The 27,776-nt window shown below is 43.5% G+C and overlaps 1 protein-coding gene across 4 annotated transcripts in view; it reads right to left on the bottom strand.

Moving 5' to 3' along the window:
- Positions 1-27,776, bottom strand: part of Syndig1 (synapse differentiation inducing 1) — a 158,150-nt gene that overhangs the window by 85,683 nt on the left and 44,691 nt on the right. For 3 of the 4 annotated variants that reach the window (XM_028893424.2, XM_028893426.2, XM_028893425.2), the window contains exon 2: positions 10,620-11,177. In XM_028893424.2, coding sequence (XP_028749257.1) covers positions 10,620-11,099 — 480 coding nt within the window. In that variant the 5' untranslated portion in view covers positions 11,100-11,177. Of the gene's footprint in view, positions 1-10,619; positions 11,178-12,625; positions 13,658-27,776 lie in introns of those variants that run through there. The other variant, XM_028893427.2, reaches the window with a different exon arrangement.

Genomic DNA, 27,776 nt, shown 5'->3' with positions numbered 1-27,776 from the left:
CGAGGGGGTTCAGTAAGGAAACTGCTGATGTGACCACTCCATTATGAGGGAAGGATTTATTGAGAATAAGAGAGAAAAGAGTATCCAGAGGCATCTGTAAGAGTTCAGAGTAGAGAGAAAAGAAAGCAGACTGGACATGGCCAGGGCTAGGAAAGTGGGAGAACAGGAGAGAATAGTAGAGACAGTGAGATAGCAAGAAGGAGAAAACAGAGCGCATAGTGAGAGAGTAAAAGAATGTCACTCAGGAAGGAGAGAGAGAAAGAGAGAGACAGGGAGAGAGAGAGAGAGAGAGAGAGAGAGAGAGAGAGAGAGAGAGAGAGAAAGAGAGAGAGAGAGAGAGAATAGCAAAAGAGGGCTAGTAGCCTGGTTGGTTAGCCAGGTTGGTTATAAAAAGGATGAGTAGCTGGGGGAGGGAAGCCGGTGAGCTGGAAGAAGTTTGGGGTGGAGAAGATAAGAAGGGCTGGGATGCTATCATGGACTTTGAAATGGATAAAAGGTGCTTCTGATACTGAGGAAGCATGGAGACCAGCATGGGCTTTAATATCCTGGTAGGCTGATAGGCACCACAGGTGTATGTCAATTGGAGAACCATGTGTCCATGTGTCCCTTCTGATAGATATAAGGAAAATGACTCCTTTTTAGGGGGGCATGCAGAAAACTCATTTCACAAGTTACTGAGGAATGCTGGCTTTTATCTAACTGCCAGAAATCCTTTATAGTCCAGCTTAAGCTCATTTTTGGATATATGGATTTCCTGAGACATAATAGACACAAGGGTGTTGGTTATTATTATTTGAAAAACATGACCAAGTTATACATTGATGAGTTTTTATACCCCTAATTAAAATAATCAGTGTCATGCTACTATTCTAATCACACACACACACACACACACACACACACACAAACACACACACACACATATATATGATTATACATGTATGTTTGTAAATATACATGCTGTGGGATGTTCTGTATGCTGTAAAAATGTGTTGCTATGATTGATTAATAAATAAAGTGCTGATTGGCCAGTAGCCAGGCAGAAAGTATAGGTGGGACAATTCTGGGAGAATTCTGGGAAATGGAAGGCTGAGGCAGAGAGACGCTGCCAGCCACTGTGATGAGAAGCAACATGTTAAGATACTGGTAAGCCACCAGCCACATGGCAACTTATAGATTAATAGAAATGGGTTAATTTAAGATATAAGAACAGATAACAAGAAGCCTGAGCCATTAGGCCATACAGTTTGTAAATAATATAAGTCTCTCTGTGTTTGCTTGGTTCTGAAGGCTGCGGGGGCCGGACGGAAGCAGGATAACTTCAGCTACATATACATACATATTTCTCCTCTGTAGGTAAGAGTGGGGTACATGGCTTAATGGGTAAAGTATTTGCCATGCAAGTATGAAACCCTCAATTTGAATGCCCAGAATACACATAAGCTGGACATGATAGAACATGCATTTATAATCATAGTGCTCCTACAAGGGGGGTGGAAGGTTAAGACAGAAGAAACCCCAGAAGTTTGTGGGCTAGCTAGCATGGCATATGTAGCAGAAGAAAAAATAAACAAAGCAAAAAAAAAAACAAAAACAAAAACAAAAAAAAAACCCAAGAAAAACAATTTGAGACCTGTATGAAACAATATGGAAGAGGAAAACACCCACACCCACACCCACACCCACACCCACTCACCCCCCCACACATACAAAACACACACACACACAAATTTATATGGAAATTGCATTTAGCATAATCTTTAGACTGGTAAATATCTTTTCTTAAGGGTAAACTTCACTCCTGGGTGAGCCAAAGTTATTTGCACAGTGCTTTTTCACATAACAAGGTGGAAGTTCAGCTCCAGTACTAGAAAATCACATAGGACCACAATGATATAAAATAGTACCTTGTATATGACACAACACTGATCTCAAAGAAACAGAAGTATCTAAATACATTTTTTCATGGGTAGATTGTCCCAAGGGAAAAACATGAATAGCTTAATTTTTAATACCATAAGTAGTGATTTATCATATTATTTAAAGATAATTTAATTATTTAAATTATTTAAATTAAATTAAAATTCTTAGCCTAACCATAAGCCATCTGGTCTAGTTTGCCTTCTGTTGCTACAATAAAACACCAACCAAGGAGCTGGAGAGATGGCTCAACAGCTAAGGTCACACTGGCTGTTCTTGTAGAGGACCCAAGTTCAATTCCCAGCACCCACGCAGTGGCTCACAAAGGAAGGTCTGTTACTCCAGTTCAGGGTGATACAATACTTTCTTTCTGTCTTCTAGAGGCTTTGTAAGTATGTGGTACACAGATATATATGCAGACAAAACACCCATGCACCTAAAATAAATCTAAAACAAAACAAACAAAAGAACACTAACCAAAACAAACTTGGGGAAGAAAGAAGGATGTATTTTATCTTGCAGGTTAGAGTCCATTATCAAGGAAAACTAAGGCAGGAACTCAAGAAGAAAGCCCGAGGCAGGAGCTGAAGCAGAAATCACAGAAGACTGCTGCTTACTGGCTCACTCCTTCTGACTTACTCAGTAACTTTTCTTACACATCTCAGAAGTACCTGCCTAGGTATGGCACCACCCACAGTAGACTGGGCCCTTCTACATCAATCAGCAATCAAGAAAACAACCCCCGACATGCTCACAGGTCATCTAGTAGAGAAAATTCTTCAACTGAAGTTTCTTCTTCCAGGTATCTCCAGCTTGTTAGCAGTAAAAACCAACCGATATACTACCTGTTCACATGTAAACACCCTCTGTCCACATCTGCCACATTTGATGCATGCTGAGATACCCATATCCAGAATTTCACATAATGTTTCAGCAAGTCTTCATAAGAGTTCTTGGAAGCAAGGTAGGAAGAAGTCAAATCCCATCTCGAGAAACTCAAAAGATAGTCATCAACAGCCAGGTCAGGGCTCCTAAGCGCAACAAAGGCCAACAAAACACCAAAGATGTTGATCCGTGTAAAACAAATTTTGAGTAAACAGATGGGACCTTCTGTTCCTGTGGGTTGCCCCTTGCCTGCTCTCAGTGTGGTCCCTGAAGCATTTCTTTGAGGACAGGGCTGTCTAAAGAAACTAGCAGTTTTGCTAGTGGGAAGGACTCAACCAATGGAAGCAGAAGTAGAGACCCATGCCTGATTATGAGAGGGGGAGTCTAAGGCTATATAGTCTTGGGCCAAGTGTCAAGGTGAGTCTAGTCAGAAATTTGATAGAGCATTCCCTGGACATGAGAGAAGCACAGAGAGGCTGTGTAAGCTCACCTCTCATCCTGGCCGACCTTGGGGCAAAGTGAGGGGTGAAGCAGGAAGGAACAAGGTGGACAGTGGAATCTTGGAAAAACCAGAAGCTGCAGGAGTACATCCCCGGCAGCACAGGCGCTGTGGGCACATAGAACACGTCTTCTGCTGGAGTTATCTGGACTCAGTTTTAACCAGGAATGAACTAAATCCCAGGAAGTCAGACAGAGAGGGAGAGGGCAGAAGTAGGGAGAAAAAAAAAAAAAAAAACTAAACACAACTGCAGTAATCTCATTGGCCAATTCCACAGAAGAAAAAAAGATTGTACACATTTAGTCCACAAAGTCACTAACAAAGCAAGTAATAAAAGTAAATAAAAATAGAAAGGACTAAGGACTAACCCACATTCCAAGTAAACAGCTAGAAAGCATGATCCATATTCAGAGCAAAAAAAAGCAGTCTGGAGAACACGTCTGAGTTCATCTGGTAGATGTGCACTGGGCAGGACAAGAAGGACCCCAATGCAGCTGTTGAAAATATATGCCTAGAATAAAGGAAGTCATATTTAAAAATAAAAGAGAGCATGATGACAATGATTCATCATCTTATTAGTAAAGGAAAAGAAATTACTATTGAGTCACTAGGTGGCAAACTGAAAATGTAATCTGAAATAAATTAAAATAAAATAATAAAAATCTTTCTCAAGACAGACTCAACATGGCAGAAGAATCTACATACTTGAGAGACCGATCTAGTATCCAACTTGGAGAGAGAAAGAACAATGTTAAAGGAGAGTGGAGAGCATACCAGAATATTTACAACAGCTAACAGCATCCTTAGTTGTGAAATCCTCTTCCTCTCTCACCCAAGATTAAAAAAAGGCAAGTTGTTCATTATAACTATCATTCTTTAAGGTTCACCACTTTTCTTTTTAAAGGTTTCTAGTCAGTGCAATGATGTAAGCAAAAAACAAAAACAAACAAACAAACAACAAACAAATCCTCTAAAAACTCCCTACCAAAATCAGCCTGAATTCCCCTCTCCATATCATCACACGATCAATCCCTCATATCTGAAGCCAGGAATTTTCAAAACCACTATCATTTTCTAAATATGTTTTGCTTCTTCTGGGTCAACGATTCTGCATGTTATTGTCCAGTCTTCTTCACATCGTTTTGTTTTCCTCAATTGTCTGTTGAAGGCTCTCTGCTTTCCTAAGCATGTATGACTGCAGAAAATCTCCATGGTAGTTGCAGTCACACAAGCCACAAGTTTCTGAATGGAAGCACAAACACAAAAGTCTCAGAGGGCCCAGGCTGGGGGTTCTCAGAAGCCAAGAAGTGACCAGTGATAGTCCCAGACCTGTCTCTTTGTGATCAGTTTGCAGACACTGCACAATACTGACATAGAATTTGCTTTCTTCCTCCAGTACAGAAAGAAAAAATAAATAAAAAAATAAAGTCATCATGGTCATTAGGAGACAAGAACCCAGAGTTAGCAGATCTATCTTAGCTCCAAAGGCTCTAGCAAATCCTACCTCGTGATGCTGGAAGGACTTCTAGCACATGTCATTCCTCATCTAGGGAGAAACCTTAGTATTCTCTATGTCCAGTGTTGTGAGCATTATATGTCACAATTTGCAAAGTGTCTGGAATGGAGCCAGTGCTCTGTGAGTTCCCACTGGTCTCTCCCTTTTTACTACAATGAAGAAAGAATAAATGAAGAAAGAAACCTACAAATGAAGGTCCAGACATCATTCACCAGTTTAGACAGTGTTCTATGTGCTTCTGAGTCTGAACAGATGTGCATTGAAAGAAATCAGTCAGCAGTGATGTGTCTTTTGACACAGGTCATCACTGACGACAGCAGGAGGGCACTGAAGCCCTCCTACCGTGGACTCTAACCACTTCAGCTCACTCCATGGCTTTAACTGCAATTGTATGTTTTGTAGAACTGCTTTATTATGTGCCCCTGTAATCTCGCTGCTTGAGTCTAATTGTATGAAATGAGAAGTGGCTTCCTCTTGTTGGTGCTCCTGGAAGCTTCAGGTTTTAGGTGAGGGCTGGAAATCAGATGAAGCAATGGTCACATACCAATACCAAATTCCTGGTATGTGACCATTGCTTCATCTGATTCCCAGCCCTCACTTAAACCCTGCAGCTTCCTTCTGCCAGAAAGGAGGTCCTGAGGGGTTGGATACTGGGCCAAATTATTTCCACCCAGACTGCCCTGAAGAAACCAGTAAGGTGCCTGTCTAGTGTGAGTGTGTAGTGAGCAATCCTGAAAAACCCTGGGAGGTCCCTCAGCTTCATCTCATACCTTGCCAAACCACATCCTGCTCCCCTTGGTAACCAGTAGCAGGAAATAATGCAAACATCTGATGGAGCAATAAATCCTTCATGAGTCTTCTTGAAACTAATGGTGGGACCCATGCATGACACTTCCACAAACATAAAGGCAAATGGAAGACTCCACAATTTGTCTCAGAATTGTGGGAAAGGTTGTCTTGCATCTAGGATTGCCTTGTACAAAAGAGGAGCTGATGAGCATCTTGCCAGCCAGCATCCAGGAGCTCTAGCTCTTAACCATCCTGATGAACAGAATTCTAACCTATCACTCCACCACTCCAGCCAACAGGTGGCCAACATTAACAAGCACAGCTGCCAAACCAATCAACCAACAGTTAATTATGGGCAATAGTGAGGTCAGAGGGACCAGCAGATCAGTCACCAGCTAAGCTCAACTCAGTGTTGGCCTCATGAGAAAAGCTTGTTTTAAGTCACCAAGTCTTGAAGTGATATGTTACAAGCAAATCTAACCAACACATGTCTGGGGTCTTAAACAGCTTTGAGAAATTGAGAGTGGCTATACTATGTCCTGATTTCTTGTCCTCAGAGTCTGTGAGGGATGGGAATGTCTTAGTCTGAGTGAGCTCTTTAGAGATTAACCAGAAAGTCCATCTAAATGCCCAACTGAACAGTTTGAACACTGTGCTGTTCCATTAATGTTATTTAGAAGGCCCTTCATCTGACCAAAGTAGAAATATCACGTAGTGAATAGGTAGTGAAAGGCCATTCTAAGATATAAACACACAGTAATACCACAACTAAATATTCCAGTTACCTGATACTTTTTTTTTTTTTTTTTGGTTTTTTGAGACAGGGTTTCTCTGTGTAGCTTTGTGCCTTTCCTGGATCTCGCTCTGTAGACCAGGCTGGCCTCGAACTCACAGAGATCCACCTGGCTCTGCCTCCCGAGTGCTGGGATTGAAGGCGTGTGCTGCCGCCACCACCACCACCTGGCCAGTTACCTGAATCTTAACAGAATTGTTTTTCTTCATTGCCAAGGCCACTTCGAGGGCAGAGACAAGCACGTGAGTGGTACAGATCACTTCTCCAGGCCCTTGTGCTACCCATCAAAGCCCTGTACTTATCAGGATAAGTGAGTCTGTTCCCCTTAACATCACCTCCTCATTTTTAACCCAAGAGATTGTTTCTGGATAGATGTCAGATCTCTGCAGAGTTCTCAAACAAACAAACAAACAAACAAACAAACAAACAAACAACAAGCTGAGGTCATTGTGTGAAAAACTTGCAATAAAGTGGAGCCCGGTTGGTAATGGATTGTCAAAAATGTAGATCCAGGCATAGCACTAATCAATACAAACTGCATTTAAATATTGGTCATTTAGTTGCAAGTTCAATCAGATACCTACACAAGTGTTAAGGAGGAAAATTCTTAGGCCTTTTTGAAGTCTCAGAAGAGAAGTTGGTTGAGGCCTAAGAAGATACACAACTACCTCTTCAGCTCTCAATGATCTTGACATATTATGTCAAGTCAATTATTCAAGGAATGTATATGAATATGTCAAGAGTGAAGAGGAAATAATACATGCATAAGAGGAAAAAGGCTAATGGAGATAATCAGAAATTTCTTTCACAGTTTCAATCTAGCCAGTATCCCATACCATAATTACAAGGACATAGTGTACCTTGGAGCTGATTTTCTAAAAACCCTTACCAGAGCTGCACATGCTCTGTGGGCCCCTCTCTCTATCACCAGTCAATGACAAATTTCACTTTTGAAGTATGCCCTTCTTCCCATTGCCAAATGTCGTCCTGATTTCCTTGCCATTCCTTATGCTAACAGGGCTCTGTGCCTCTAATTTGCTGTGCTTCCTCCTTCTGTCCCCCTACATCTCTCCCACATCTTCTTTTCACTCTATAGCTAGAGCAGCTATAGTGAGGGCAGCTGTAGCACTCAGGAGAGCAGATCCTGCACCTCACCTGGACAGCACAGTAGAGTTGTCCCTGATGGCGTGGGTACAGATGAGCTGACCCTACTCCCCATCATCCATTTGGTGACATGGGTGAGGGAAAGATGCCCCCTACCCCTTGCTACCTGTGGCAGATGGGAGAGCTGTCTCCCAGGGTCACGAGGAGCTGGAGATCAGGTCCTGCCCCTCACTGATTGCAGCACATGGGAGAGCAGGCCCTGCACCTCACCTGGGGATCATACTAGAGCTGGCCCTGTTGGCAGAGGAACAGGTAAACTGGTCCTGTGGACAAGAGAACAGGAGAATGGCACCTGCCCCCTCCCTCATATGCCATGTAGTGACGTGGGTGGGGGAAATATATCCCCCCTCCCACCCCTTGCCAACTGCGGCAGTTAGGAAAACCAGCTTCTGGGACATGAGAACAGAAGCGAAGGCTCCGTGTCTTACCAACTGCAGCAATCCAGAGAGCAGGTCATACACCTTGCTTGAGCAAAACAGTAGAGCTGGCCCTGGTGGTGTGAGTACAGGAGAGCCAGACCTGAAGGTGTGAGAGCAGGAAAACTGGTCCTGCTCCTTGTTGCCTGTTGCACTGGGCAAGCTAGATGGGGCAGTGCTGGAGAAGTCACCCTGGTGGTGGCTATGAAGGAGACTGGCTGGCCGATGAACCCAGCTTCCTCCCAGGCTCAGAACCAGGGCTATTAGTTATCCCACCACAACATCCACATCATCTATGAATGGCTGGAGTATGTGAAGGGGCTAGATCTGCAGATCCAAAGCTCCAGGATCCACAGGACACAGGACAACAACAGGCTATCCAGGAGGGGTCCCAGTGAGGGCCCAGTATCAATAGGGTAGCAGAAGCCAGAGGCTTCAAGCCAAACATTAATCCATTGCAAAGAACAAGTAAAGATGTATGGACTAAGGAGTATACTGTATGACTCACTAGGCCACACTACAGCTTCCACAAGGAGATTTTTGTTTTACTTTGTTTTGTTTGGGGAGGGTAGAAGCAAGGGAATGGGGAGATGAGTGGGATCCGGATGTGTGATGTGAAATCCACAAAGAATCAATAAAAATGTTTTTTTGTTTTTGTTTTTTTTTTTTTTTAAGTAGTGAGGGCAGGAACTCGGGCAGAGCTAGAAACTGAAGGCAGGAGCTGATGCAGAGGCCATGGATGAGTGCTGCTTACTGGCTTGTTCCTCATGGCTTGCATAGCCTACCTTCCTATAGAACCCAGGAACACAAGCCCATGACTGGCACCACCCACAATGAGCTGGGCCCTCTCCCATCAATAACTAATTAAGAAAGTGCCTTACAGGCCTGCCTACAGCCTGATCCTATGGTGGCATTTTCTTAATTGAGGTTCCTTCCTCTCAAGTGACTTCAGCTTGTGTCAAGTTGACACAAAACTATCCAGTACATTGTCACAGCCTTCTTGCCTGAAATCTTCCATTTTTCTCTACTACAGCCAAAGCCTGCAGCCTACAGGCCTCAGGTCCTCCATGTGGTATCCCATTTGCTCTGTGCTGTTTTGCAGATTAAGCACTAGAAGGTTCTGATTCTCAGCTACTTCATACTTTTTACATTGGAATCTAGAAGTTTGACCCACAGGATGTGGCACAGCAGAGAAGTCAAGAGACATGAAAGATACAGATGGGCTTGGATTCCCCAGCCCTGCTCCCTATCCCTGAAAGCTCTGGCTTGTCAATCTTTCCTTTTGTCTTATAGCTTAGTGTGTGACTTTCCTGAATATGGTCTCCCTTAGATGATTAAGGTTCTGAGTGGTAGGACCCTGCTTCTGCTCAGGCAGGCTTCCTCTATACTCACCAATCTCCAAAGGCCTTAACATTTCTGTTCAGTTCTATTCAGGGTCAGCTGTTTCTGTACTTATCTCCTAGGGCTGGGATTCTCTCATAATAACCCACCAAGCCTCCATATATCTGGTCTCAAAATACAGGATAGTGCTTCCACTTCTATAATGATCTCTGACAGCCTCCCAATCAAACCAATGTCAGATCTACATCCTCTTCAGGGACTGTTTTCAGAGCCAATGAGACACTCTTTCATCAGAATTTCTGTGTCAAATTCCAACTGCATTTGTGATGCTTGCTTCTCCAATTCGTACAGGACTGGCAGATTTAGACACTTTCTCTTGGCCAAACACCGAGACTTTGGCAAACAGCAAGTACTTGCAACAGGCGTTAGCACAGAAGCCAAAGCACCCAGCATCTAGCTTCCCTCAGGCTCTGGCTGGCTGCATGTTCTTATCTTTCCATTAATGTCATAAGATGGTATAGAGGTCTCTGCTTATGGAGGTGGCTATTCAGAGACCTGTTGGTGGCCCTCATAAGCTCCCTTCCTGAACACTGTCCTCAAGCCCCAGGTGAACACCCTCTGTTTGCTGCTCTTCCTGCATTACAGCAGCCCCTCCATGACTCACACATAACATGGCTGGCAATCTCTGTGCCCTATCCCACAGAGTCCTGCTTGCATGTCTTTGTGTGTGTATGTGTCATTCAGATACCCCCACTTGTCTTAACTACTAAAGATGTAAGGCATGTTGGGGTTCAGGGACATAGTTCAATGGACCAATGCTTTCCCAGGATTTGAGAGGTCCCAGGTTTAATTCCCTTATCTCCTCCTTTTAAATTCTGTTGTTTCTCCTGGAGAGTTGTGAGGTAGAAATGATCTACTAGTAGAAACTTCAGATGTCAAACTAAGGGACCCACTGCGACAGCAAAACACTTCTCCAATTGTTCCCACACCATATGTCTCTAGCCTCATGTGTCTCTCTCTCTCTGTCTCATAGGTGGCAGTATCCTCGAATGCCCAGCCATGCAGTGCTGGGGTCTGCTGCCCTGCCTACAGGGCTATCGCCAGGGGTCACCTTTGGCCAGAATCACTGAGCAGCTCCCAGTCATTTTCCATCCTTCACAAATGCTCAGGAGTAAAGTGGTACCGAGAACATTTTCTGTATTTTTGCATGACAATTTCACTCCCTGGCTCTCGCAAGTAATCCCCAGACCCCGTTGCCCCCATCCCAGAAGGTCTCCACCAAGTACATCCTCTGACCTCTAGCTCCTGTAACTCCTCTTCTTCTTCCACATCGTAGGACAGGGTGTGGATTTTGATGTCATCAGCTGAGAGGTCGATGAATTTCCCATCGGGGTACTCCAGGCTGTCTTTGGTGGGTGACCGGTCCTCAATGAAGGTAGTCTCACAGCAGTCAGTGGCCACGCCATCCCCCCAAGAGCGGAGTACACCATCTGAGTAGAGGATGATGTTGGGACGGTAGTGGGACTCCATGGACTGCTGCAGTGTGTTTGGGTCCAGCAGTTGCTGCACTGGCTCACTTCTGCCTCCTTCCAGGCTGCCTGGTGTTGCACTGGCCACCAGCCTGTGGCTCTGGTACTGAGGTGCTGGGTAAACGGACACCAGGCCATCCCTGCTCTCAGCCATGAAGTTTCTGGTGTTAATTAAGCCATTCCTTTTGCCAGCATCACTGATCTTACTGTGCACCAGAACACTCTTCTGTTCAATGATGCCATCCATGGTAGACTCCCTCCCTGCTGGGCGTCAGGCTAGCAGGCTGTATTCACTGGTCACACGAGCCCCATAGGACCCATTTCCCTGAAGGAGCAGGAAACAGAGAAAGTAAAAATTATGCAAAGTTCATCACACAGACCCACATTGCGTCAGAGTTTATTAGTCATTTGACATGCATAGTAGCTACAGAGTCAAATAAATACAGTCCATCCTGTTCTGTTAATTTCAAAAAGGCCCCATTAGTGCGCCATCCAGATTAAGCCAGAAATTGATTACCTATGAAGACATCTCTATGAAGTCTTTGCTTCCAAATGGGGGAAGCTGCAGGAACTGGATCTATTGCAGCCCTACAGAAGCCCCTGCCTGCCAACAGACGTCTTGAAACTCCGAGAAACTCAATCACATTAGCATCCCAATGGTCTACAGAGAAATAGAATTGTGTGTCTGTAGTGGAGACTGACTATTCCAAGTATGCAACCATTCATTCACGCAGGAAAACACACCAAGGGAAGACAGTTTAAAACCATACTCTGCACAGACAAAAACTTAGTGGCAGGAAGACCATGCCACTAGATGGTATGTGGGCACAGTTCCACACTGAGGACATACATTATATACATACCAGTGCATTCTTGTGTACCTAGTAGGATGAGCACTGCACTCATAAATAAACACTGACTCCAAAAGATGTAGAAAGAAAGAGAAGGAGGAGGGAGAGAGAGGAAGGAAGAATGAAGAAGACCAGAGCTTAAAGTTCTAGGAAATGTAACAAGTGCATTTCCTCAGATTGCATGCTAATAGCCATTATATATAATAACATCTCGTGTGACTGAGGAGACGGCGCAATTAGAAAAGTGATTGCCATGCAAGCGTGAGGACCTAAGTTGGATCCCAAGAACCCACATAAAAGAAAAGTGCTCAATCCTCTAATCCCAGCACTGCAGAGCAGAGACAGGAGGATCCCTGGAGCTGGCTGGCCAGCCAGTCTTGCTGAATCAGCAAGCTCCAGGTTCAGTGAGAGACCCTGTCTCAAAAACCTAAGGTGGACAATGCTTGAGGAAGACATGCGAGAGCAAGCTCTGACCTTGAAGCACATGCACATACATATGCAGACATGCACATGAATATGGATACCCACACAAAATTTCGTCTCGAGCTCCTCTAGCACTACATTTTCTATAACCTTTAAGTATTTTCTAATTATAGACTTTTGATTGTATGTGGTGGTAAATACAGTATTCTAAAATTGCACTCTGATGAAAGGAAGAGTGGTGGAGAGGACCTTTGTGACTAATTGAGAATTCTGAGATCAGGTTCAAATAGCGAGGTCAAACTATAGCATAAGCCCCGAGAGATAATAAGAATTATTAATGTGAAACCACGTATGGTTTAGAGAGGGGTCACAATGCACCATCACCTCTGCTTATGTGGGTTTGACATGTCTATCTCCGGAGATGCTATTCCTATTTGGGAACTAAAATCTTGACTTAAATTGCTTGAAAAGAGATTCTGTAGGGGTGACTGTAACATACCAAGGGTAACGTGTTTGAGGACCACCTCTATGCTTCATGTTCTCCAGGCATTCACAATGTGCGTCTGAGGTGTTTCTGGTCCCATCTTTCTCTTTCTACAGAGTAGGACCTGGCCTGCCCTGCTGACTGAGTCCCTTGTATCACGTGTGGTCTGGTGGGTGTATTAGCAAGCCTAGAGAAATCTTGAAGACCCAGCTTCTCAGCCTGAGTTTCATCTACCCAGACCTTGTAAATATCTTTCTAGCAAACACTGATTACATTTGTTTAAATTCAGCCTTTCAGCTTCATCCAATTGAATTGTATGCTTTCGGACAACCAGAAGGAACATTTCCATTGGCTGGTGAGTGCCCATCGCTACTTCTTGACTTTTTCCCTTATGATTCCCATTGCATTCTTCTGTGCCAATTTGACAGCTGCTGAGGTCATCATCCTTCTTCTACCCAGACAGGAAGTTACGACCAAGGAATCAGTGGCGTATTTTCCCTTTCTTGCACAAGGTATGGAGCCGGCACATATGAAGTCAGGGACTGTGTATTGAAGTCAACTGTCTTCAGAATTATGCAATTAGAATAAGCCCTGGTGTTGTCTCCCTGAGTTGGCCATGAACTAGAGGTGGGTTCAATATTAAGGTGCTTTGAGGCAGATATGGCTTCATTTCTTTCATCATCCTTTAGTTTGTTGCTCAAAGTGTTGTTGACACACAGATGACTCAGTGATTCCTGGAAGTTGGTTAGAAATGTAAAAAAGCTGAGGTATAGCTCAGGTAGACATAACACACTTAGAACACATTGGGTCCTGAGACTATCCCCTGCTCTACACATATGCACACAGGACACATGCAGAACAGAAACTGCAGCAGAATATAATATACCTTTTGAACCACAACCTACATTCTTATATGATTTCTGCATCTCAGTCTGCACATGAAGGCTTAAGGCTAGGTGAGTTATGTAAGTATGGGTAGGGGGCTTGCACTATTCTTTTTTGTTTTTGTTTTTTTGAGACAGGGTTTCTCTGTGTAGTTTTGGTGCTTGTCCTGGATCTCGCTCTGTAGACCAGGCTGTCCTCGAACTCACAGAGATCCGCCTGGCTCTGCCTCTGAGTGCTGGGATTAAGGGCGTGTGACACCACCGCCTGGCAGCTTGCACTAATCTGTAGCAATGTCATCATGTGACAAGTTGCTTGGTTTTATAGTTGATTATTTACCCTCTTTTTTTTGAGATTATACCATAATTACAGTATTTTCTCCTTACATTTCTTCCCTTCAAGCCCCCCCATACCACTGCCCACTCTCCTTAAAATTCATGGCCTCTTTTTTCATTGGTTATTATGACATGCATAATATAAATATATTGTATTTATATACATATTTATATCATATAAATAATGTAAATATAACCTATTCTGGCCATATAATGCTATATGTATGGATGCTTTCAGGGATGATTGTTTGGTACTAGACAACCAATTGGTGTGCTCTTCCCTGGAAAAAAATCACCTCTTCTGCTCCCAGAAGACATGTAAATAAGAGTGAGACTAGCTAGAAAGAAAAAAGTCTAATAAATGAGGAGCGAGGGAAGCAAGAGAGAGCCTGAATCTGAACAAAACATAAGATATACAAGTATGAAATGATCAAATATGCATTGAACACATGCATGAATGTTTTAAAAATAAAAAGAAGAAAAACCTGAAATCTGAAACACTTCAGGTCCAATGCATTTTTGAAAGATTTATTATTTAATTATGTGTATGTATATATGCATATGAATGAGAATTCAGGTGTCCCCAGAGGCCAGAAGAGGAGGCTGGATCACCTAGTGCTGGAGTTGCAGGAAGATGTAAGCAGGCTGACTTGGGTGTTGAGAGCTGAACTTGGATCTTCTGTAAGAACAGTAAAAAAATCTCTGAGCCATCTCTCCAGCCCCAAGATGTAGTCTACTAATAGTTATTATTAATAGCTAAGATGTCTGGGACTGCTTTTAAAATAATCTAGATAGAAGAAGTGAGTACCGACACTAGTGATGAATTGAGAATTTATGAAATTGGTCGATGAGATATGTTTGCTGCTACATAATTCTCTCTAGTTCCATGTATGTCTGCAGTTTTCTATCATAAAGAAGATCCTTTACCAGTCAGTGAAGCTGTGTGTGAAGGGACACTGCAGGCAGAGGGAGCAGCATTAAGCCAAAGCCAGCAGGTAAGGGGAGTGCTGGTAGGTAAGCAGAGAGAAGACCGAGACACGAAGGAGGGAGGGTGGGGTCTTCTATGAGGCCTTTACTTGTTTGTTTCTCTGTGCTGGGTATCTAAGCTTGAATCTGATACATCCTAGAGAATTTATTACTAAACTGCCTCCCTACCTCTACTTGGAGGCTCTTGAGTCCCTGTGTAAAGAGACAACCAATGAATTGCAAAGGCTTTTGGGTGAGATGCACTCATCACACAGGCCATTCAAGTCTGTGGGTCTGTGAGCAGTGTGAGGAATGAGTACCAGTATACCAATACAGATCTGGTACTCCACAATAATACCATCTCTACTACTCAGCTGACTTCAGAAGCACAGAATATCCTACAAGATTTTATATGACCCAAGAGAGCCACAGCAATGTTGCTTCGTGCTGTGTGTCCCACCTATGTGAAAAGAAGTCATGATGAGGCAAGCCAAAGAGTATCCTCCAGCGTGATTAATGCCAGAAGAGCAGCGCCTCAGTTGCCCTTCTTCCCTAGGGAACAAAACTACCTGCTGGCAAGACTCAGTTTAGCTTCTTCAGTCCTCTGTCATGGACAGGCTCCTGGTGTGGGAGGCAGGCATGGTGCACTGGTTCAGAGTTACAGGCTCAGTTCAGAAAAGACAAACTCAAAGCATAGCTAGTCCAACCCAATCAGTTTCTACTAAGCTTAGTAAGGCAACTATTTACTTGAGACTGCTTCTGAAGAATCATTGGAAACCTGTTATGAATTTCCTGCCCTAGAAACCCACCAAAATAAAAGGCAACAAAGGGCAACTGAACACACCTGAGTGGACAGAGGTAGAGTTCTTGCCCCCTCCATTTCCCCTTTGCTTGTTTTCTTTGTGGCATATTTGGTTATTTATTCTAGATGCTTCTACTGCTGTTAGTCTAGACTTAGACTCTCTCTCCACATAGATCTCCTTCTGTCTTTAATTTCAAATGCCATTTCCTGTGCTTCATCCCTTGGATGTCATTCAGGGACAAGGACCTGTTCTTGGTCCTGGTGACGCCACATAGACTCAGCTCACTCTGCCCAGCTGGTCAGATTTTTTTTTTTAACAAATCAGAAATATGGTAATCAGATGCTCCTGTTCCTGTCCTGTACAGGACAGGTCTCTCTCTCTCTCCCTTCCTCTTCTCTCCTTCCATCCCTCTGTGTGTGTCTATCTCCTTTTCTCCATCTCTCTGTGTGTCTCTCTCTCCCTCTGTCTCTGCCTCTCTGCCTCTGTCTCTCTCTCTCTGTGTTGGGGGAGTTACTTTTAATTCATCAAAATATAATTAACAGAAGAGATGTTTATAAAAGAACTCTAGATTTATTCATGTTGGCAAATTTAAAAAATACATGAACAATGACATTTGGGGTCATTGGCAATCAAGCCAACCGTCTCTTTCCTGAGGGCTGTGGGTGTAAGGTCCCCCCTGGCATAGGGTCTTCTGAGAGACTCTCTTGAATGATGACTGCATTTCTAGGCCCCAAATTAAACTTTATCTCCCTCCAACTCTATCTCATGGGCTGAGATTCAGAATGCCCATTGCTCATTCTTCCTGGAGCAAGAATATGTTTCAAACTGGCCTTTTGAGTATGAGAGATTCTTTTGGGGGAATCTACCACCCTGCCTTCATCTGCCATCCAGTAATTCCCATGCCATTTCTTTCTGCCCAGTAATTGCCATGTGATCCACCTCAAACATCACTATCTCTCAAAGGAGAGCCAAGCATCAAGGGTTTCACAATGTCCCACTCAAGCTATTACAATGTGCCTTCCATGTTCCTAGACACAGCTCCCTAGTCAGACCCACCCTTTCAGCCACCTTCACACTTCCAATGACCAGCCCTACATCCTTCACCTTGCTCCACAAGTGCTTGAAGAGTAATAAGCAGTCTTTGGTCAATGATAGTCAACAATGGATCTCACAGTAAGTGTGTCAAGAACTTTCCTCATGAAAATGGAGCATTCCTCTTATTCAGTGAAGAAAAACCTCTTGTTCAATAAGTGGTCCATAGAGCTGTGCAATAGATCACCTATCTCAGACTATACTGTGAAATCTAGTGGCCTCTCTTGATTCATAAATAAAACTTTCATTTCCAAAGAAGCTATTTAGCCAGAGGTTCTGCATTTCTTAGCAGGAAGCATATTACTATACAATCTCCTAGAACAAGCAATCTTCTAGAATTTGCCTTTGGCAACAAAAGCTGCCATTTGATTTTCATCAACAAGGTGTTGGCACAGATACCATCAGAGAACATCAAGCCACTATGAACTTGATTAGGAAAGGAGGTGATCTATTCATCTTAGTCTGGTTTGTGTTGTTACAGTAAAACACTTGAGGTTGGATAGTTTGTAAAAAGAGGTTTGTGTGGCTCATGACTCTGGTGTCTAAAGGGTCTAAATATCATGATGTCAGCCTCTTGGTGAAAGTAAAAAGGCATGGAAGGGTCAAGTGCACAGGGTGGTTTGGCTTTACAATACGCTTTTGAAAGAACTGATCCAGTCTTGATCCATTCCCAAGAGTTAGCATTGACCTGTTTATATGGGCAGAACCCCTGTGACCTAATTTCCTTCCTCTAGGCCTGGCCTATTAGTGGTACTTCAGTATCTCTAATAAAAGGATCTTTGCAAGGACTTTCATGCATGAACCTTTGGGAAATGAACCACATTCAAACACAGCATCATCAAATCTCTAGTTTATTTAAGGCTGATGATATCTAAAGACCATAGAAGTGCTGATTTTAGAAGCTTTCTAAAGCTGAACCGTGGCTACCAACCTACAAATGGGAATCATCTATTAAGGCAAGTCAAAGACAGTCTTTGTGGACAATGGGCTTCAGAGGGACCCAGCCAGCTCCTCATAGCACAGCTAGACTCAATTACCAATGCAAGTTCACCAGTAAAAGGGTAAAAATGGGGACTCCAGGTTATCCCTCAGAAACAGGTGAAGGAAGGAAGTGACCATGCATCAAATCGTCAGCATGTGGCAAGGACAGAGCAGACACAATCATGCATCCACTTGACAAGCATCTAGTGGCACCAACTGAGAAAGTGCAGGATGAGGGATCATGGACACCTTGGCTGGGATGCTGCTGCTCACAGCATAGGAGAAAGACAGGTTTGCCCAAGTGCTGGGGTATGATGAGAGCTAGGGACAAGGTGAAATGTGCCTGTTAGGAAGAAGCATGTGGGCAGTGACCTAGTTTTCGGATAAAGATCTTGCATTTAAGGAAAGGCCTGAAGGGTTGGGTGGAGTTAGTTTGGTCACAAAGAGAAGGACACGATCCATGCCATATGCTTAGGGCCCTAAGGCAGGGAACAGACAGAAAAAAGGCCAGGACAGCTGGATCACACACCGGCTAGGAGGAGGAAAAGGAGGGGTGGAGATGAGGGCAGGAGCATCATCCTGTTATCTTCAGGCCTTGTACCCCAGGCCCAGATCTCCCTCAGTGTGTAGTAAAGGAAGGGGGGAGGTGTTGAAGACTCTTGCTTCTGATTAGACCCTTAGACAGGGAAAGTTGACTCCATGATGGTGAGTTCACACATACTGGATGAGCTGACCTATTGGGAGCCTCTCCATATCCAAGCCTCCACTGTTTAAGAGCTGATGGTACCAACCAGGCCAAGCCAGCAGTGCTTCATGGTGTCTCCTGCAGTTTCATCTAGCCAATGGATAAATGGCCCAGCACCAGTATGCCTAGAGTATGGTAATGCTCCCACTGGCCTTCCAGGGGCCTGAGCCTCAGCTCCCTGGAGATCATTTACTGGATGACTCAGAGTTTCTCTTTACCTTGCTTCCCTAACCCTTCTAAATTCTTGTCTCGGGGTGCAGAAGTTTAAATAGTTTTCGCCTCTTCTGGAACCTATATTATTTGTCCCCAATGTGAGACATTATAGGGTGGAATAGGGGGAGTATAAAGTGATGTAGACGAATTTCTAAACAGTCTTATTAGATAAGAAACACAGAGCCAAATACAGAGGTAATAGCCAAAGAGATCAGAGAACTATCAAAGAGCCATGACTACCTTATCTTACCACCTCGCCACCATTGCTTCCCCAGAGAGCTTCTTCCTGTGTATCTTGTGGTTTTGTTGCCTTTCTGTTTTGCCTTCTCATTGACTCTAAGCCCAGCCACATGACTTCCTTGTCACTGACTGTCTATACAGACCTCCAGGTCTCTATGGTTGGTACTGAGGTTAAAGGCTCATGTCACCACACTTGGCTGTGTCCTTGACCACACAGAGACTCTGCCTGCCATGTGATCAGATTAAGGGTATGTGCTACAACTGCCTGACACCTATTTATGGCTATGTGACCTTGATATGTGACCTCTGCTCTCCAGGTAAACTTTAACATACAAATAAAATCACATTTCAGCACAATTAAAATATCACCACAAAGGGACTTTAGGAAGGAAATTAAGAGTAGAATGTTGTTAGAGTGAAGCTTTGTGATCAAGCCTTGATAGCTTTGTAAGAAAAGGGGCATTCACTTCAGGACATACACATGTACCCAAACAAATACTACCCCCCCTCTCTCTCACACACACATACTTTCTCTCTTTCAAAACCATTCACACATACATATCTGCATACTTAGTCTCACAGGGTCACACATATTCACATTAACACCCTCAAACAAACACATCTCTTACACTCAGTCTCACTCACATACCCTCATTCCCACACATTCATACATATTCATTTGCTCAGACTCACAGAGCTCCCATACACTCTTTACCACATTCTCATGCATACATACTCTATGTCCTTACACAATCTCCCATACTCACACTCTTACAGTCACACACATTAATGCATGCACATATCACATAGAAATATAAACTCTAATGCTCACACATTCATTCACACAATGATATACATATAAACACATCCTCACTTATACACACTCTCACACTGACTCACCCTCGAATACATATACCTCATACACAAACATATACTCTAACACCCTTGTCCACTCAAGCACAAATCCATACACTCTCACACTGACTCAACTCATACACACTGTACCTTGCCATGTGATGGATGCTCTGTGTTACTTTATGACTGCCAGAAAGATGTGTCTCCTCTACCTTGGGCTAGAAATGTAAGCAGAAACTCATCTCTTTTAAAAATTATTCTTAATTTTATCTCTCTTCTTTACAAATACTGTAGTGTTTTCAACAGAAACTAGAGCTGCAGTGGATGCGCAGTCTGAATTGACCATCCCCTGTGGTAGGATTGGCAAATACCCTTGTTGTCATCAGAAAGCCTTCATCAAGTGACTGATGGAGGCAGGTTCAGAGATCCATGACCAAACATTGGATCCATGCTCAGGGAGTCCTGCTGAGGAGAGGAAGGAGGGATTGTGGGAAACAAGGGTGTCAGGATCATTGGAGGAAGACCCACAGAAACCACGAGCCTAGCTCATGGGAAGTCACAGAGTCTGAACCAATAACCAGGGAGCCTGCATGGGACCGACCTAGACTTTCTGCATATATGTGACAGTTGAGTAGCTTGGTCTCTATGGTAGACTCCTGGCAATGGGAACAGGGCTGTCCCTGGTGCTTTGGCTGACTCTTGGGAATCTACTCCTTATACTGGATTGCCTTGACCAGCCTGACAGGAGGAGGTGCTTGGTCTTACAGCAGCTTGATATGCCATGTTTTCCTGAAGTCCTTGGGGGAGGGGGTGTCCCTTTCTGAGTGATTACAAAAGAGGGGGTGTCCCTTTCTGAGTGATTACAAAAGAGGGGTGGATGGAGGGTGGAGGTGAGGAGGGGGAGGGAGTGGGAGAGAGGCTGCGATCAGGATGTAAAATAAATAATTAATAAAAGAAGGAAGGAAGGAAGGAAGGAAGGAAGGAAGGAAGGAAGTAGAGCTGCACACAGAGCTTGCTTTTGGAGAACAAGCCCCAGGGACTAGACTGCTGGCCTACAAATCTAAGAGGCATAACCACAAGTTCTGTACAGCCGGTATGTGTACAGATACCACAGGCTTGGAGAAGTAGCCACCCTGACACAGTCAAACAGAAGGCACCTCACAGAAGTTTAAACAGAAGCAAGAACACTGGCCTGCAGGGGGAAGGAGAATGTGTTGGCATCTTACCACAAAAATCAGAACCAGGTCTGCAAGATGGTTAATTTTTCTCTGCAAATTCATAAACTGTTGATTACAGGGAAAGGGTGTATGGGGTCACACAGTCTTTGTGCCCTCAGTCCCCAAGAGGACAGTTCCTCATCACTAATTGATAAATTGGTATTCTGGTTCCACAGAGCAGTCTCAGAAGGTGGAATAATTAAGCCTGCTCTGAAAGATGCACTCTCTCGCAAAGGGTTGGGCAACAGTTTTCTCCTGGCCTTAAGGCACAAGAGAAAACACAGCTCACTGAATGCTAAAATAATGAATGCCTCTGGGCACCTGTGGGATGCAGCCTCCCTGTGGCCCTGGCAGTGTCTTTCAGATTCTACAAAGGCCTCAACAGGACAGTTGTTGATCTAAATGCTGAAAGAAAAAAATACTCTGGCTAGCAAGAGGGACAGTGGGCCTGGAACCAACCCAGGTACATGTGATGCCAAGGTGTGGTCTCACTGTTCTGAAGATGCAGCTGAACAGCCTGGGACTGCTCAGACCAGGTTAGCCCACCTCACTGGCCCTCAGACTGAAAAGCTATGGGACTGAGAGTGACCCCCAACTCTGCTGAAATAATGAATGCTTCCACACACCTGTGGGACACTTCAATTGGCTCCCGGACTTGAATGCAGTTTGTCCCCAGGGTTATGTATGGGGAGTCTGGTCCTTTGAGCACTAAGGGGAGAACTTTTGAGAAGTGGGGCCTAGTGAAGTCTTTAGTTCAAGTCAGAGCACCCTGGGGAGACAGGAAGATACTTTAAGGGAGGTGGCCCTGGGGAAAAAAGAAGAGAGGAAAGAAAGGAGGAAAAAAGGGAAGAGAAGAAGGTGGGCGTGTGGTGGGATTAAAAGCTTGAGCCAGACCCATGAACTTTCTGTCTTTCTATTTTTGATGGCCACCCCCAACCCTCATCCCTTCATTTCCTCTCTCACCATTGCACTCTTCTATGAGGTGACATAGCCAAAAGTGGCTCTTGAAAGATTCTGTGACACGGTGTTTGGTCCCCAAAACTGAGTTCAATAAAACCTCTTTTCATAGACTGCCTCAGGTATTTCATTACAGGCTCAAAATAACAAACTAACACGATTAACAATTGTGTTCATTTCTTGTCTGTAGTGCTAGGGATTCTAGGCTGTTCTACACTTCTGAATCACATCCCTAGTTCTTGTTCTCTTCAAAACAGCAGCTCTATTGAGACAGAATCCAGGGGTCTTAAAGCTTAGCTAACTTTCAAAGTGCAGTCCCGAGTCTAGGCATGGACTATTAGGAGCTGCACACCTCTCCCCACTAATTCTATAGCATCCCCAACACAGCACACCCAATGGGCTACCTCACTCCCTTTCCCCAGCCCCTGGCCACTGCTACTCTTTTTTTTTCTGTCTCTAGATTTGCTTAAAATGGACATTTCACACGCACAGAATCATGCAAGCCTTTTGTAATTGGCTTCTTCCTTTTAGCATGTTGCTTTCAGTGTGGACCATTCTACAGCCCTTTGGTCTTTTTATAGCTGAATAGTATCTCATTGTATGCACACATTGTGTTTGGTTGCAGCTTTCACTTGGGGGGGGATATGCTAATTATTATCATTAAATCCTCAACTAACATGGAGTTAATTACAATCTCAGTCTTCTGGTGAGTGACTGAGAAAATAATTCTTTCCTTTGGTAGGCATACAGTTAGAATAAAATTATCTTTAAAAGGAAACAATATTGCAACATTCTCAATAGACACCTTCGGGATGAAGGAATGACATGGAACACAGGTGACAGACTTCATACTCAGCTGGGGAGGAGTGTGTCTCTGAAACATTGGCAGGACTACACCATCCCCACCAGGCACAGCCTCAACAGGAAACAGAAAATCCAGACACCACAAGCACCAAGTGACCTTATGGAGCTAGGTTCTTGCAGATATAAGGCAACCCTTGTTGAAATCTCTCCTCTACCTTCCACACCAAGAGCATCTTCTCCTCACACATACCCAGCATGCAACCCTCCTGCAGGCCAGCCTGTCAGGGAAGCATTCTGCATCATGGATAAGGCAGAATTACACAGGACCCCTCTGTGTAGGAATCAAAATTATATGTTCCAAGTTTGGTTTTCTTACACATGGATCTAATGCTCAATAGAAAATTTTGCTCTGAAGAAACACCAAGAAGAAATAAACATTTTGGAAATCAGTGTTGCAAGAATAATGGTTTTCAAACAAAGGCATGAATAAGAAAGTAAAGACAGAGTCAACAAAACTCATATATGACTTTTCCTTTGTCTCTGAAGATATCAATAATTCTAGGTTTAGAAATATCTGTATTTCCCCCTCTTTCTCTGTTTTTTTTTCCTTGGTTGATCTAGTTGGTCTCCTTCCTTTCTTAGTTGACAGGCCTGCACTGGTGCTCTGACGAGTTATTTGTGTGAGGGATTCAGGGAACGTTAGAAAGTCTATCTAATAATGTTCAGATCTCTGTGGCTGACAGGAATGTTAGAACAGAGATTTCTGTGGACAAAACTCAACCTATGGAGCAGCTTCCCAAACAGAAGCTGAAGGTAGGAACAACCCCGGAAACTGAGGGAGGAAATGAAAGTAACTGCAGCTTAGCTGAGCCAGGGCCTGGGTGTGTAATGGGCGGGGCTAGCTCCCAACACTGTTAATCCCACCTCATACTGCTCTATTAAGCAAAGCACTCAAAGGGCACCAGGTGCCAGCTGCTCCTGAGCCCGGCACTGCTAGAAGTCTTGTGTGTAAATAGCCAGCTCTCCTCCAGCTAAGCAGACAATACCCATGCTGAAAGAAAAAAAAAATGCAAATCTTTATTCAACAATCTTTGTCCAGTCCTAATATGAGGGAGGTGCCTGGTTTTTACTGCATCTTGATACGTCATGTTTGGTTGATACCCATGGGAGGCCTGCCCTTTTCTGAATAGAAACAGAGGAGAAGTGGATGGGGAGGGCAGAGGGGAGGTAGGGTGAGGCACTGGGAGGAGAAGGGGGAGGGGAAACTTTGGTTAGGTTGTAAAATAATAATAATAATAATAATAATAATAAATCATTAATAAAAATTTAAAAAAGAAAATTCACCTTTAGTAAAAATACATGGAAAAGCCTGGGACTTGGCAGTGGGGATTGTCAATGAAGTATTCAAAGCCATGTCAGTTATTATTATTATTATTATTATTAGTGTTATTATTATTAAAAATTGCCTCTAGTACAAACTAATGGAAAAGGCTGTAATTCAGCAGGGGTGTCAGTTAATGAAGCATCAGGGCCAACATCTGAACAGCATCTTGACTTGAAAATGACATAGACAATGTGGCCTGGTATTTCCTGCTCAGAGGTCAACCCACATCTCTGGCCATTAACAAATCAAGTTAAGAAATCTAGCAGCTATGATAGGATTCTGAAATAAGGACACTTGGCATATTTGGGCCATTGCTGCTTTTAAAAGTCATTCTAACTCCCCATAGCTTTGTGATTTTCTACATTTCTCCTATCTCCTCAAGCAACTTAAAAATTGTATAAGCACATAACTATGCGAATGTGTGGGGCACAGTGTGATATTTCAACACATGTATGCAATCGGAACAGACAAAATCAGAATGATTAACAGTTCCATCAGCATGGCATTTTGGAAGGGAGATGTGGGCAGAGGAGGTTTCTTTATCACCAGCAGTACCACATGCCAATCAGTGCCATCTCCAGCACCCTCACTACCACCATGAGCATAACTTATCACTACCATGAGAAGTGCCACCACCACCATCACCATGACTATCACTGTCACAAGCAGTATCAACATGACCACCAGCCTCAGTACCACTCCGAGGACCACCTCTAACACCACCCCCAGGGATGCTACCCCTACCACCATCACTGCTTAGTGACTTTGCAATCACCATCACATTACTGCTATTATCATCCTCCCCTCCAGTGGGATACTACCATTACCATTCTCACCACCATCATCATCTCTAGCACCCCAGCCTACCATTCTCACCACCATTACCATCACAAACACCGGCACATCACCAGGATTTTGCAAACTATCACTAAACACCTAATACCAACCCGTGTTAGTAAAGCCCAGAAGATGGAGATGGATTTTACATTTTCAAGTGGTGGAAGGAAAGAATTCTCCATGGCATGTGATAATGCCATCAAATACAAATGTCAGTGTCTGTAAACAAACTTTTATTAGACTGTATTCACAACACCTCACTCCCAGTTATTTATGGCAGCTTCCTCACAAGGACAGTTATGATAGAAACCATATTCCCTGCAAAGCTTAGTATACTTACAATTTGACCTTTAATAGAAAAACCTTTATCCATTTCTGACCACATTCCCTGTTATCTTGTCAATACACTGTGCACCACTCACTGTACTATTGTTGATGCTACTAGCATGCCAGTAAGGCGAGGCTGTCACTACCCATCAAGGGAGAGAGAGAAGAGGTCTCCAAACCATTTGGTCTATAAATTCTCATGGGCAAAGCTAGTTTTAAGGGGAAAGCCTTGGAGCTTCTCTTCTGAGACTTTCTACTTGGAAGCCTCTCAGATATCCTCACATCCTCAGTTTTTAGAAATGTTTTGGCCAGGAATCCCCTTCCCTGTTCATGGCAGAAACAAAAACTCCTAGAAAAATGCATGTTAGAGATAGGCCTCAGAAGTTCTCCATAGATAGAAGGAACCTGGGTTTAAAATTAAAGAGAGGGAAATACTGCCATGGTTTGAATGAATTGCCCCCTCCCAACATAAATATGATAGAACTTAATCCCCAAGGTTACAGCATAATGGACTTCCCAGTCTCCAGAACTAGGAGGAATAAATTTGTATTAGTTATTATTTAACCTGCGGTGTTTTGTGATTGCATCAAGAGCAAACTAAGACAAGTCTAAATGCAAGAGGAAATAAGATGCAATTAACAAGGATAAGCAAAACACCACAAATCAGAAGCACAAAGGCTGCAGATGCTGACACCATCAGATGAAGATGACACGCTAACAATGCTGAATGTGTCTAAAAATAGAAGATACAGACTTTTAGAAATAAAGAAATACATTGGAGAAAATTAAACACTCAACAGGCAGACTATTACTTCTGGCATTAAAGTTGATTAGATGTTCTGAATGATCCTCTTGCTGCAAAATTAGAGCCTGGATTTTTGTGAGACACTGTTGGCTTGGAGGAAAATCTCCAAAGATTGCCCCTGTACCACACAGACAATTCTATGTGGTACAATCACACCCAGAAGCTGTGACCGAAGAACTGTTCTCAGCTAAGATTCATTAAAGACTAGGTCTCAGATGCATGTGTGTGTGCATCAGGCTAACTGGAGAACTTGCTCAAATGAAGATTGCCAGGCCCCAGGATGTGAATAAAAGTACATGATGGAGTTGGAAAAATCACATATGAAACAGGAAATGGAGTAAATGGGAAATAAAGCCAGAGACTGTAGGAAATCTCCAAGTCTGCATCAGTTACTCAATGGGTGTAATCTACAACAATCTTATCAGTGTTTTTGTGGCACTGGTGAGGTGTGTGTGTGTGTGTGTGTGTGTGTGTGTGTGTGTGTGTGTGTGCACACGGCACATGAAGGCTTTCCATTTCCAAGGGACACAGTTTCATGAAGAATATAAATTACCCAAAGATCAAAGAGGCCATGAGGCTGCCGCTTTCTGTATCAACAGTGAGGATATTCAAGGCAGACCTGGGATGTAATTGGCTGTGGCTAGGATCCACTTCATGGGAAAGGGTAAAGGAAGCTTCAAGAGTCCCATGCTGCTCACTTTCCCAAGTTCACATAAACAAATGCAGAGATGATAATTCAGGCAGCCTCTCATTCCTATCACAAATGATGTTATTAAAGAATGCTCAGGTGGTTGGAGTGCAGGCCCTGGGTTCAATCCATGATGACGGTGATATAATAATGATAAAGATGATGAAATCCTTGGGCTACAAAGACAAAATAATAGTTACTTGCTTTTTCTTATGTCATGGGTTTTTCCTCACCTCAGATTTCCCAAATAAACAAAAAATATAAAACTAGAAATCATTATTCTATGTTTTTCCTATAAAATGTGTGTGTTCAATACAAAACTACAAGTTGTTTACCATGAAGACTCAGAAATAATACACAATTCATGGGCTAGGGTTGAATTCACCTTCTAATTAGAATGGCATTGACATAGTAAATGCTTAGCCTGCTTTGACTGTCACATGGAGCACAGAGGACCTGCTCAGCCTGAGAAACATGAAAATATCTGTAGCTGAAATTAGTTTCTCATAGTTCTGACTGATGAGAAAATGATTCTCAGTGCTATCCAGCATTCCTGTGCTAATATTTTTAATTTATTCCTATAGCCATTTATTATTATTATTTGGCTACTAGTCTGTAATGGTACCATTATTTTTCTACTAGCCTGTGATGGCCTTCAAAGATGGAGTGAAGGTCAAGGACACAAACTGGGCTGAAGCACCAACTCCAGGGAATGTGTTGCCTAACTCAAGTCCACTCAAGGTAAACCTGACCCCTGGCCAAGGAAGGCCTTTAGGAAGGCAGGAGGTACAGCTCAACATCAGGCCCCTTCATTCACTTCATTACAAAACATGCCAACAGACAGGAACTTGGATTTCTATTGGGTGAACTCTGTGGACTGGGTTTTGCTCTGTGGACGGTGTTTTAGTCTGAAAAGGAAGAGCGGAGAGGTATGCTCCACAGTGAATAGAGAGATGAGTCACCCCTCTGACAGCAGGAAGGACCCTGTGAATCAGATCTTGGGCAGGAAGCCAGGGGCTGGGACAGAGGCGTGGC

This window comes from Peromyscus leucopus, chromosome 4 (assembly GCF_004664715.2).
Source record: "Peromyscus leucopus breed LL Stock chromosome 4, UCI_PerLeu_2.1, whole genome shotgun sequence".
In the NCBI taxonomy this organism is placed as follows: domain Eukaryota; kingdom Metazoa; phylum Chordata; class Mammalia; order Rodentia; family Cricetidae; genus Peromyscus; species Peromyscus leucopus.
This window is presented reverse-complemented; position numbering and strand designations above follow the sequence as displayed.